The sequence below is a fragment of the Hippoglossus hippoglossus genome, chromosome 21, assembly GCF_009819705.1.
Source record: "Hippoglossus hippoglossus isolate fHipHip1 chromosome 21, fHipHip1.pri, whole genome shotgun sequence".
In the NCBI taxonomy this organism is placed as follows: Eukaryota; Metazoa; Chordata; class Actinopteri; order Pleuronectiformes; family Pleuronectidae; genus Hippoglossus; species Hippoglossus hippoglossus.
In genome coordinates, this window is record NC_047171.1 from 15167045 (window position 1) to 15180282 (window position 13238).

The 13238-nt window shown below is 39.9% G+C and overlaps 2 protein-coding genes across 3 annotated transcripts; both read right to left on the reverse strand.

Annotated features, from left to right (window-relative positions):
• Window positions 1-1273: 1273 nt before the first annotated feature.
• Window positions 1274-7674, reverse strand: LOC117754876 (calsequestrin-2-like). 2 transcript variants are annotated; one of them, XR_004612510.1, is made up of 12 exons: window positions 7171-7674; window positions 5061-5145; window positions 4802-4902; window positions 4580-4691; window positions 3324-3397; window positions 3117-3247; window positions 2968-3013; window positions 2834-2888; window positions 2143-2243; window positions 1963-2037; window positions 1511-1869; window positions 1274-1456 (listed from the first exon to the last, which is right to left on the reverse strand). XR_004612510.1 is itself a non-coding variant. In XM_034574214.1 (11 exons), exons 1-11 carry the CDS (start codon window positions 7405-7407, stop codon window positions 1576-1578), a joined length of 1311 nt encoding a protein of 436 aa, XP_034430105.1. In that variant the 5' UTR covers window positions 7408-7674; the 3' UTR covers window positions 1274-1575. The 2 variants fall into 2 exon arrangements, 1 of the variants encoding a protein (XP_034430105.1); XM_034574214.1 differs by having other exon boundaries at window positions 1274-1869.
• A 2333-nt stretch (window positions 7675-10007) lies between these two features.
• On the reverse strand, window positions 10008-11828 carry LOC117754895 (potassium voltage-gated channel subfamily E member 2-like). The gene is made up of 3 exons (XM_034574239.1): window positions 11545-11828; window positions 10113-10490; window positions 10008-10082 (listed from the first exon to the last, which is right to left on the reverse strand). Exons 1-2 carry the CDS (start codon window positions 11569-11571, stop codon window positions 10161-10163), a joined length of 357 nt encoding a protein of 118 aa, XP_034430130.1. The 5' UTR covers window positions 11572-11828; the 3' UTR covers window positions 10008-10082; window positions 10113-10160.
• Between the last annotated feature and the right edge of the window lie 1410 nt (window positions 11829-13238).

Here is a 13238-nt window from a genome sequence, read left to right on the forward strand (position 1 = left end):
TCCCTGCATCAGTCCAACAGTGTGACGACAGTATATTAGCTCCCTGTGCAGCTGCAGCCTGCTCCATTAATCCAGGTGAGAAATGGACCTGATGAAGACAGATGCAGGACGTATAGTGAGAGATGAGGGAAGAGATTAGAGGTTTACTCCAGTGAAAATGGAAGGTGTCAGCATGTGGCTTCTCAAAGCTGTGAGGCCCCCTGGGCAGAAAATGTAGCTTTACACCAAACATCACATATTAAGTCGTTTTACCTGAGAGGAGCACGGAGAGTTGTTCACACACATTTACTTCTCAATTCAGTTTATTGACACTGAGCGCAATGAAGCCGCAACTTAATAGACTGAACGGATAATAACATTTTTGAAAGTGCCGAAGAACTCAGAGCCTAAATGTAAATTTACTAACACAACAATGTGAGAAATCCAGCTTCCTTGCAAGATTTGATACTCCCAAAGTAAAAGTGCCTCATTCGAGAAGTAAAAGTAAGAGGATATTATGAGCAAAATGTTCAAAGTAAAACTACTCGCTCTGACAGACATGATGAAGAGATGTTGTTGGATGATTTGTGCTTTGGCTACAAATGTAAATGTCATGCCGATAAAGCTTATTGAATTGAAATTGATTAATGAGATAGAAAGAAGCAAACAAGTTCAGCGTCTGCTATCTTACTAACTGCCTAAAATCGTCTATATATATAATATATTCAAAATAATATTACAGCAGTTGTAACTAGCTAGTTGTTGCTTTATATGTTGGTCCTGTGATACGCTGGTGACCGATGTCAGCTGGGATTGGTTTCAGCTTCTCCCCCGACCCTTAAAGTATAAGCAGTATAAATAATAGATGGATGAAAGTATATATTTTACTCTGGCTCCAAATGAAGTCTAAAGTACAAGATGGCAGTACCCGTATCACAGATATATTGGCTTCATTTCTGTACAACAGGAAGAAGTGGAGACGTCATCCATCTTACACTCTACAAGCCAAACATGTTGGGAACCACTGATTTAATTTTAACGATACAAAGTTTAATTATTTTTTTTTGTCTGAAGAGTAAATAGCGGTATAGAGTATAGGTATAAGAAAATACTCAGATAAAGGACAACATTGTACAGTAAAAGTACAGTAATTGAGTAAATATGCTGTACTTAGTTACTTTCCTCCATTTGCTGCTGCTTTTGAAATTTAAAGTTTGATCTCTTTTACGTTCCACAGTTGTAGTTATTAAGTTGTGTTTTTAATTGAGGACTGAAGAAATGACTGATGACGTACTTGTTGACATCCACAGTTCTTTATTATGAACAGTCATTTAGAAATGTATAAATTAATGTCACATAATGTGAAGTAAATGTCTGGTTCAGACATTTTAATATATAAAATGTTTTATTATTAATCCCAAAACCTGTTCCAGGCTTATTTAGACTTTTCAATATTAAATAACATTTATTATTATTTTCATTTTATGTTGTGTTATTCAGTATTAGTGAAAAGTTACTTTACAGTTGTTTCAAGTCCATGTTTAACTCAGTCCAAAGAGTAAAGACTGAGGAGTCAAGATTTATAACTGTTATAAATTACTCATCATCATCATCATCATCATCATCATCGTCGTCGTCATCATCATCATCACCATCATCATCGTCATCATCATCATCATCATCATCATCGTCATCATCATCGTCATCCTTGTCGTCATCATCATCATCATCATCATCGTCGTCGTCATCGTCATCGTCGTCGTCGTCTTCGTCGTCATCGTCATCCTCAGTGTTGACTTTTCCAGAGAGCACGTCTTCGATCCAGTCCTCCAGCTCCTTAGCGCTGGGCAGATCGTCCTCGTCTTCCATCTCCAACCACACACTGTCGGCCTGCTCACACACACACACACAGCTGTGTCAGGAGAAACTAAAACACAACACTCACATCATGACACACATGTTGTGAGGTTTTCATGCACTTACATCTGTGACGTTGACTACTCCAATCTGTGGCCTGAACAGGTCCACCTTGAAGGTTTTCTCCCAGTAGGGGATCAGCTGAAGTGAGTCAACAAAAACATGAAGTTAAATTAGGTGTGTGTCCTGATGTCCTGATGTCTCGCTGCCTGTTTAGGTTTTGAGCCCAGAGGTGTCACAGCTCACCAGGGGAAAGTCGTCAGGGTCAATCCAGACGATGCTGAGGTCAGGGAGGTGAGTGTTGTCCCTGGCAACCTCCTTCAGGATCTCCAAAAACTCATAGCCATCTAAAAGAAAGTAAAACTAAACAATATCAACTGATTTATAACTAATTCAAAACATCTATTCCTCCAAAGCTCATTGATAAACATCTTTCAACATGTTTCTGTTAATAATAAAAAACCTTGGGGGGGGGGGGGGCTTAGATTATAAAGTGCAATAAAGGAACAAATAAATAATAAATAGATGAATAAATAAATACATGTAGAAATTAATAAATTAATAAGTAAATACATGTTGAAATAAATGCATGTAGACATACAGAAATAGCCTTTTTCATCGTAAACTTTATTTATTTATGTATTTGTTCAAACAATATTACTTCATATCAGAGCAGTCAAAGGTGTTTATATCTTTAATGGTCAACTTACATTCTAATTTTAATGACAACAATTATTTCATCAGAATTACATATATCATTCACCTTTACTTACTTACTAGGTTACTGTTTTATTTGAAGAAAGTTTGATTAAAACTTTTACTGAACATCAAGACAGAACATCTCCCAATATACTCCAGTGTTTGCAATAAGTTGGTTCTACAGTCATATGACTTCACCCAAAAACAAACTGCAGGGTAACATATAACAGACTCTTACCAGGATCCTCCTCCTCTGCAAAGGCCACAATGTGGATGCCCTCAATATCGTCCTCCTGAGAAAACCAATGGAAACTCTACTGTTACTGTTGAGTGGCCGGGATAACTCAATAATAAGCAGCAGTCGTCACTCACCCAGGTCTCATACATGTCCTGTGCACGCAGCTTTCTCAGGGTTGGTCTGACGGCACAGAAACGACACTGGATGTTACACTTTGTTTTTATACAGCAGACCTCAGTCTTTTCAAAAACACTGATTTGTTGGGAGTATTTGCTTTGGTTACCGTCGGTGTTTGGTTATGAATTCCACCAGCTCCTCCTCGGAGAGAGGTTTTCCTGGGATGGTGACGGGCTCCTCCATGAAGGGTTCGTAGAAATCCACCTCGTTCATCTTCAGAGTCAGCTCCTTGGCCACCTGAGAAGAAACCCCACATCACTTAAGAATATTGACGAGTGTGTTCAAGTGTCTGTGTGTTTGCTGTATCACTTACTGATTTCTGAAATGTGGCGAAGAACCTAATGTAGGGCTGGAACTGCTCTGCAGCTTCTTTAAATGCTTCATAGTCTGAGAAGAAATGGAAACATGGAGGATGTTAATAGTTGAGTTGAGTTGAGTTGAGTTTAGTTTACACAACATAAGTACAAAATACATGAATGAAATGTTAAAATAGGTGTGGGGTGTGGTAGAAACACTAATGGCTTCGTTGAAAACCAAATCCAAATAAAACAAAAAATAAAATACAAAATGTAGAAAGTCTTCAATGCAAATTATATATTAGAATAAAAGAGAAAATTGGACAAATATTAGTTTAACAGAGAAAATACAGAGAGAGAGAAGAATATATACTATACGTGCAGATGAATAACAAATTCTAAAAGAGGTCATTTTCATTACAAATCAATGACTCATAGGAATCCAATGGTTTTCTTTCTACAAGATAACTCCATTATATTTAATAGAAAATTGACTGTGAGATGTTTTAAACAGAGAAAGATGAAGATTCTTGGCCTGTCTTGTTTGATTAGGGAATTGTGAATTGTTGCCAAAATATTGTCTAAAACAATGAGGTAAATCTGAGTTTGTATATGACACCTTTCAAACAAATTATTGGAAATATATATATATATATATATATATATATGCAGATTAAGAGGGATCAATGCACTTGGTGAAACACCTTTGCTAATCTCACAAACTATTGCGGCAGCTGCAATATTTTGTACATGTTGGAAAAGTATTTTCCCCATTCTCTTATTTTTCTCAAAATTCAAACAAACCAACCTGGTTTCTCCAATAGACTTTATAATCAATAAAAACACCCCAAAAAATGAGCCATATAAACCAAATAGTGGTTTTATGCTGTGTTATCTTTTGTTGTTGTATTTTCTTGATTATACAGCTGTTGGTGCTTTCTTTGGTCATTGTGTACATGACATTTGCACATCAGGGAGCGGAAATAGATCAACTTTGACCTCCTCTTAATGCTCCCACAGTTGGTCGGATGGGATGTAGCTGCGGCTCATCGCCACAAGTGAACTACTCTGGAATTAGTGCTCCCAAAGCATGCGAGGAGGGACGAGGCGGCGGCAGCTGTGGGTGCGTTTGTGGTAAAAATGGATCTGTAAATCCCTGGAGATGAGGGGGTTCACTCATGCAATTATGAAGGCCGCTGTTCACAAAGCCCGTCACAGATGGAACCAGGTAGTGAGCTGTGTTCTTTTCAGACTGCAGAAATCACAGACTCACGGTCAGAGTCTTCGCTCTTGAAGTAACCAATGAGGCGGATATCTTCCTCCATCCTGTCGAAGGCCCGCAGCTCCAGAGCATTTCCTATCACATCCACTGGCTCCTCCAGGAGCTGCAGACAGAGGAGAGAGAAGTTCTGGTGTGAAGCCTGATACTGTGGCACGACTGTTGTTGATCAGCACCAGCAGCTGGGAATCTGCCCTTAAACCAGTCTATACTCACATCTAGCAAAAACTCCACCAGGGTGTTTGCAGAGAGGAGGCCGTCAAACTCGATCACCCGATCGGCCTTGAAAATATATACACTGCCCTGCTCCTCCAAACCTGTGATTGAAGGAATGACATATAATTACGTACATTTAAAGACTGATGCTGACCCTTGAATAAATAACTGTGATCAGGGGCAATCCTCTCTGAAGACTTGCAAATCCTAATCGAATGAAGGAGGTTAAATAAAGTTTGTGCCGTCATCAAATCCTCACCCAGCTTCTTTGCCACCTTTGCGTCTTTGTGGGAGTCGACCATTCCAAACCCGATGTCCTTCTCTTCTGTAACCTGAGCTGCGAGCTGCAGCCGAAAGAAAAACGATCATTAGAGACTAAAATGTAAGAACAGGACTGGGAACAGAAGATGTAAATAAAAAGACAAAAAGGAAATTGTTCAGTTTGGATTCAAAGTTCAGCAAAAGTTCATTTAAGGATTTGACTCTGGAACCTTGGCTGCAGTGTTGGGTCTTAACAGGGGAAAAAATAATACCATAGTTGGCAAACTGACAGAGGTGACAAAGCTGCACAGGAGCAGTTAAGACTCAGTTACATAATAACCCAGACTGCCTTGTTCTAAATATAACCAGCGAGTATAATTACTCTGGCAGTTGCTCTATGAACCGCGAGCTGATAAAGATTGAGACTCTGCCGTCAGAAATTATTCTGACACGAATGGAACAAGGTAGTTTATCTTATGATTAATGTGCAGCATTCAGTGGACAGAGGAAAGTGCAGTTACAGTTACAGTTACAATACATTTACATTTACATTTACAGTTACAGTCAAGGTCTCCATGTCAAGTTTTGACAACTAGTAGTGCTATGTGGTAATAGATTAGTGGATTCTCGTTATGTTTGTGTCATGTATTGGGACGATTTTGCATATGTGTAAAAATGCATGCAGCGCAATTCATATCCTGTCATTGCTCATTTCATGCTATTCCACTGATCTACAATAGGTGGCAGTAACGCACCAACAAATCTAACTGTAGCACTGAAGAAGATATCTGTTATCGAGTAAACATGGATGTAAACAATGTCGGAATCATAGACTGTATATAATGATGCACAATATGACTACACGAGAAAAGTGGTGCCAAAGCATCTTGATCACCCCCTGGTGGCTGGCTGCAGGACGGGTCATAATCCCTGCCCCCTCCATGTAAGTAGATGGGACGTGGACCCAACTAAAAAGTCAAATAGATTTTTCTCAAAGATTGTTTCTGTCATTTCAGTAAGTTCTCACACTGATGCATGTTGGACTGTTCATTTTCCACATGTTAGGTTTTAATTACTTATTTGATGCATAAAAACGGGATGAAATGTCATGATTGACAGCTGAGACTGGCTCATGATTGGTGGAGGGGGTGTATGGGCGGGACCTCGATACCATAACTTAATACAACAATCAGTGTAGAGACTATGCCTCCAAAGGACATCAAAAGTGCAGAGGGCAGCACCAGTATATCCAGAATATTTTAGCTTTATTTTTGCACAAGGGAGTGAGTGGAGACACATCGTCTGTCTTTATGTAAAAGATATGGTCTGAATTACATCTAAAAGAAATTCACATTAAAGTGTTTTCCACAAATGAACAAAGCCAAAGTAAATATACCTCCAACAGGAAAAAACACCTGCAAAACGTTAACGCAAATATGTTTTATATTTTATCCGCTGATCTGCTGTCACAGTAAGAGTCACTCATGTGTAACAGACTTTTCTTTGTACCATACATGGGGCCTGACTCTATAGTAACACGACCCAACTGTGCTGTGTAAAATAAGTGAAGCTAATATCAGGACTGAACGGCCGGGCTCAGATTACCTTCACCGGACCAAAGATCAACTCACACTCGGCCACGTGCAACATGAGACGGGTCACACTTGTTTCCTACTTTATGGGATTCATTTAATCAATTACACATCCCAACCAGCTGCTTAGCTGAGTCTGAATACAAGAGACCCTCGAGCGTCCTTATTTTTGGTTCGGACAAGTTCACAAAAAGCCACCGTGGAGGGGGAGAAGGCAGCCGTGCCCTTGATGTACGTAAATAGCTCAAAAACATAAAACACACGAGCTCTTGGCCTATTTCTGACAATAGGAGAGGGCCACAGGGAGAACTGGTCTCATGCATTTTTAGCGGATTGAAGTGCACATTGAATTAAGCTGAGATAACCTTAAGTGACAGCGTTGCATCTCACTGGAGCATTCAGTGCATACACTTACACACTGACCTTGAGGAAACCACTGCCACCATAAGTTTCTCCTGACCCTGAACTTATTCAGTACCTGTTCCCTGTTGTGTTTCCCTCTTTTCAACACTTTACCTCCAGCACCAGCTCGGTCATCTGGTGTTGCTTCTGCAGCTCCTTGCTGTCGGGTATGGGTTCGTGGTAGAGCAGGCAAAGCATGCTGTACTTCTTCAAAGCTTTCTTGTAGTTCTTGTCGTTGATGTCCAGGACTCGGTCTTTCCCGTCATACTGCGGGAAGTCCAGGCCCTTTTCGGCCGGGGCCAGAGGAACAAGGCTCAGGCAGGGGAGCAGGAACAACCACAGGTGGAGCATTGTCCGATGTTCCCACACACTCCCGAAAGTCAGAAGTAAGGTTTATAGTTTCACAAGGCAAAACTGGACGACCGGAGAGGTCACCCCAAGGGGAGAGAAATGCTGCAGAGAGTTTTAGACGTTATAAGAAGTCCGTGAGTTGCATCCCAAGCTGTCCACAGAAATTCAGTTTCTAAAGCATCTTCAGGAGCCAGCAACTCCTTCTCCTACTACGATCACTCCTTCACGCTTCCTCCCTGCAGAAACAAAGGCAAAGGAGAAGCTCTGTCGGGCCTCTGAGGTATTGGGGAAGGGGGGATACCATACATAGCAGCACTCCTCCTAGGACAGGCCCATTTTTAGGAGACCAGTTGTTTGAATTCTAAAAATAAAAAGGCTGGAGAGAAAGAGCGATAGTAGAGGGCAACAGTCAGGGGGTTTAATGGTGAGTTACAGGACTTTCTCTGTCTGAGTGAGATGGAGACGTTAGAGGAGCGAGCCCCGAACATACGGGGGTGAAGGTATATCGAGGAGTTTAACGTTTGAGGACCAAGTGGATGTGAGGTTTGGTGCCGGAGTAGAAAATGGTGGTGTAACTATTTTAAGCGGCAGCTCAGGAGACAATCTGCCAACAGGTGTGTAAAGGACAACTTCTAGAATCTGTGTGTGGTGGACAACTTCTATTGGTTGTTCCGCACATGTGATCTTATAACATATATATATATATATATATATATATATATATATTACATTTATAACTTTTTTTGCTTTGAACTGGATGTGATTTGTTTTGCTCGTTGAAAACCTTTGTCTGAATTGAATGTACCTAGTTTGTCAACAGGTTTACTAATTTTCATAATTTTCATCTTTCCTCTGCAAACTGACTCAAATATATTCAACTGAAATGTATATCCACACACAGTTTCTACGCTACTGAAAAATCAGCAGCTGCACCTTTATTCTTATCTTCCTCTTAAGTTTTCTCAAATACAATGGCTCTTTTGATAGAGTCTCTCAGTCTCGCTGCCCTCTGCAGGTAGAACTATATATGAGCTGCTGGCTCACATTCACAATACCCAGGACCCTGAACATGAAGCAGCTGAATGAAATCCAGCCATTATTAATTTTACTCTGAATACCTGTTTGTTCTCTACCGCGACATGTCAAAATTTCGTCTGGGAAAATAGCCGATAATCAATAAACTATGAAACGAAAATCGACCGATAAACTACAGTAGGCTATGTCAATTGCACAGCTCAAACTAATTGTGATGCCTGATTTTTTCAATTAAGAGTGCATGAAAACAGTGAGAGTGTTTTTTGTGTTTTTCTAAATGTTGTTTGACCCTCAGGACCACCGTAGTTAGAACCACCACCTCTGACCATTCTAACATTGTTTATGTTTTCCTATCCAGTGCCAGAAGGTGGACGCTGCTGACTTTTCTCTCTGTCAAGTGAAACAAGGGAAAAATAAAACAGTGAGTGAGGAAGAGAAGTAAAAATAGAAATACAATTTAAATAAAGACCAAGCTTGAACATCAACAGTACCAGAATCTTTACATCTTGCATTTAACAGCAACTGTGACCACTTTCATTTCTATGTTATTAATAATGTTAAAAAAACGTGCTGTAAAATTAATTTAAATAAAGACATTTGGATCATGATGTGTCTTGTTGATGTGTTGTTCTGACCAGGGGTGTTGCAACAGGTTAGGCAAAGTAGCGAATTACCTGGTGCACCCAAGAATGGCTGATTATGTTAGTCGACAGAAACGAAACGGTTTTGTGAGAACCCCCATATGATCGGCTATAAACAGGAAACAATACCATTTTGAGAAACCCCCTAACGAGGCCTCGTGCTCCTAACTTTCTGTCAAAAGCTTTGTAATTTTAGAGGTTCGATTGAAGACTAGAAGGTCTAAATGTGTATTTATTAAGTGCCTTGGATAATGGTGGGGGGTTACTTAAAGGTTCAGTGTATGGAATTTAGGGACATCTAGTGGTGAACTTGCATTTTGCAGCTGAATACCCCTCACCTCACCTTCCCTTTCCAAGAATGAAGGTGAACCTGTGGCAGCCGTCAGTTGTCATAAAAACTCAAAAGGGGCTAAGTTTGTCCAGTCTGGGCTACTGTAAAAAACATGGTCGCCTCTGTAGAGAGGACCTGCTCCTGATGTAAATATAAAGTATTTAAATATAAAGAGCTCATTCTAATGTAAAGAAAACAATAATTCGTACAATTTACATGAAATACTATTGGAAACACCATTAGGATTATTTTGTATTCAATTTCTGCCAATAGATCCCTTTCACCGAAATCTTACACACTGGACCTTTAAACTATTACTTTACCTTACTATTATTTATGCGCAGTATGCTGCTTCCTTATAATTTGGATAGTAAAATAATCTGGTTTGGTATCATGTGTTTCTTTGTGTGGGCGTGGGTTTTGTTTCGATGTAGGGCCCCCCAGGTCCACTTTGCCTGCGGGGCCCTACAATATAAATGAAACACTCCTGTGTCTGACATGGTTGCTGGGAAACAACAGACATAAAAGGTTGGGAGCCATTTTCTTAACGTATTATTGAAAGGAATGAATTACACATAGAGCTAAACCACAAGTTAGATTTACAGAATCAATTAGACTTTATTATTCGGATTACAAACTTGACCAGCATATGATACATAAAAGACTTTCTGTATACGTTGACCTGCTGCCTCTATAACTGATGATTCTGGTGGCTTTTGCAGTGAGTTGAGCATCTACGTGCGTTATCAAACTCCAAAGTTAGTGACCACCCCACCCTGCTGTATCTGAGCCGTCCAGTCCTCCTCGATGTACTGGTGGTACGGGTCATTCGAGTGCTCCCTCCTCTTGGACTTGACTGTGCTCACCAGGATGGCCACAATAATGAAGGCAAACATGCCGATCATCACGGCCAGATACCAGACGACGTCCCTGAAGTTCTCTTCGGCCAGTGTCTTGTCTAAAGCGTTGGCGGCTGCCGTCATGTTATGCCTCCAGTTGTCAAGAAAGTGACCCAGAGCGCCAGTTAAGGAATCCTCCAGGTGAAGGGTCAGGTTGGACCAATCAGAGTCCCTCATCTAGTTGGAGGGAAAACACAGGAGGGTTTGTCTGTAAAGTAAACTGAGTGTATTGTATCCAAATTCTGTTACAACTAAAGATATTAAACTCGTGCAAATTCAGTTCCACAGCGATGCACTAATAAGATAATAAACATTATTTTTATTTTTATTCATTTCATTTAATACCCACGGTAAAAGCATTTCTTGAAATTAGACCCAATATTACTATGGGTAAACAAATTCATCTCATTGGGTCTTTAAGTCCCTGGAAACTTGGTTTCGCATTGTATTTCTTTACAACATAAAAAAGTCATAGCTAAATAAGTAGCAGTCACGCAGAAAAGCATCCTTTAGAGTTTCTTATTTATTATTTATTAAGAGTTTAACATTGTATATAAATATATATATATATTTGTTTTGTTTCATCAGAAGTTGTGGGTGGGGTTACATCAAATTTGATAAACAGTGGCCTGGCAACATGAGCAAAAAAAACAAACAATAGTGATTCAATGGTTCATATAAAAGATGCTAAATTGTAACGAATGCAGTGATTTACAGCAAAATCCCAATTTAAACCATTTAGAAAAGCTCAGAAAAATAAGCACATGCAGATATTCCTCAAATGGAATAAACAAATGTTCCCCATACATATTGCACAACATCATTCACTGTAAGAAACTGGTTCAGAAAACAGGTTGTTAGGGCCGTTAATTGTCTTGTAATTTAACAACAACCCTTCAAAAGTGGGTCATATAGGTCTGAATACAGATGCTGTATGATTGTCAGAACTGTGATATGTACGATATGCACAATATTAAAATAACACGCAACATGTAGTAGAAGTCCCAAAAAGCCATTATCACTCTCCAGATTGATTTCATTACCATTATCATCAACTATCATCAACCTATGTGATTTTATTTGTGTTCTGTCCACCCACTCACCCTCATTCAAGCACAATTCGACAGCCGACCACGTGAGAACAAGAGAAAGCTGCTCATGTCGCAAGAACACATTGAGAAAATCGAGATACACACTATATTGTTTTTCATCTGTCTCATACTGCACCAACCTGCTGCCAGGATGTGAGAGGCCGCATGGTGAAATCTGTCAGGAGGTCAGGGAATGCCGCAGTGAGAAAAGACCAAAACACAGCAAGACTCAAAGTCAGTGTAGCTCACTGCTTCACAGGCCCACACTGCTCATGTGCTGTTTACTTTTCTTTATCTTTTCTGCTGGGATTTGACTTTCTGCGTGCGTAAGGGAGGGAAGGATACTGCGTCATGACCTTCAAAATGCTGATATCACCTCCAGTTGGCAAAAATAAATGGTGAGACCTGATTATAACACACACACACACACACACACACACACACACACACACACACACACACACACACACACACACACATGCACAAACAATGAATACATTAACTCCCAAATGGCAGCAACAAAGTATTAATCGATGAGGCTTATATTTATATTCACCTGTAATTCCTCATCTTCCCACTCGGGGGAAGCACAACCCAAGACAACATTAACTGCTTTATAATAATTTTACTGTAGCTCTCCCTATAGGTGGCAGTATAATGCTACACATTGTTGGATCATATTGACATGCACTTACATTTTTTTTTGTAAATATGTCGGATAATTATTTATTTATTAACAATGTATTGATTCTGTATTAAAAATAAAGAAAGAAAATGTCTGCTGTTTGGCGAAGTGATGAGTACAAACGGGGTCTTAATTTAAAGGAATTTGGTATCACTGTCCGCACCCTGGAGTCAGTACACGTCCATTGTCTTTGTTCAAGGACAGTTCAGCGAGGTATCTGTTCGCTGACAAGAATGTTTGAAACTGGATCTTGTGTTTGAAAGAGGGAAGTTTCTGCCCTTCAGAGCTAAACTGCTGGGGTGGATTACTACGGTGGCTCTGAGGGTCAAAACACATCAATGTTTCAGAAAACAGAACAACACTTCACAAAACACTGGGACACTTGTTGTTGAGATATTTGAAATGTTGTTGTGTTTTCTCATATGTTGTGCTTTACCAGGTTTTGTGAAATGATATTTTGTGTGAAATTTTGTTGTGTTTTGTGAAATGTTTTGTTTTGGGACCCTCGGGGGGCCACCTTGGCATTACTTTCACTACCTCTGACCATTCCAAGATCATTTATGTTTTGCTCTCCAGTGCCAGCGGGTGGACGCCAGAGTGACTTTTTCCTCTGTAAAGTGAAACAAGAGAAAAATGGATCAGATAAGTACAAAGAAAGCAGACACAAAGGGGCTGATACACACAAACAGACACACACAGAAAAACAGAGCTGAAAAATGAGCTGCAAAGAGGTAAAATTCCACAGCCTGAGAAAAAAAGACACAGGTGGAAAAGAGGGGGAAATAACAGCTACATTATTGTCTGGTATTTAAAGAATATGCAAAAATCTACAGCTTCAGTCTTCATGCACAATCTACAAATTAGTGTAGATCATCTACAACTGGGATTTCCATATGCAAATACAGTAAAGGTAAATTGAACAGTAAATCAAAGTGTATACTGGTCTTTTCCGATGACCCTGGATGTATATTCGCCTCCGTTACTCTCACTCTCTGGTCAGTTTTCAGCATCTGCACATCCTGGTATTATGGCAACTCAGTAGTCTGATGTTTCACAATTTTTTTTTTTTCAAAAATCAGGAATTTGGCCACTGGCTCAGACCGATGAAAGAACGTTTCAACACAAAGTGTGTTGAAAGAACCGACAGCG

Bases quoted from the DNA above. Each gene is read 5' to 3' on its own strand.
- LOC117754895 (XM_034574239.1), bottom strand. From the start codon at position 11,571: ATGCGGCCTCTCACATCCTGGCAGCAG. The intron at 10,491-11,544 runs GTTGGTGCAGTA...CCCTCCAACTAG, and splicing joins CTCTCACATCCTGGCAGCAG to ATGAGGGACTCTGATTGGTC.
- LOC117754876 (XM_034574214.1), bottom strand. From the start codon at position 7,407: ATGCTCCACCTGTGGTTGTTCCTGCTCCCCTGCCTGAGCCTTGTTCCT. The intron at 3,248-3,323 runs GTAAGTGATACA...GTTTCTTCTCAG, and splicing joins TCGCCACATTTCAGAAATCA to GTGGCCAAGGAGCTGACTCT. The intron at 2,889-2,967 runs GTGAGTGACGAC...TGGTTTTCTCAG, and splicing joins AGGACATGTATGAGACCTGG to GAGGACGATATTGAGGGCAT.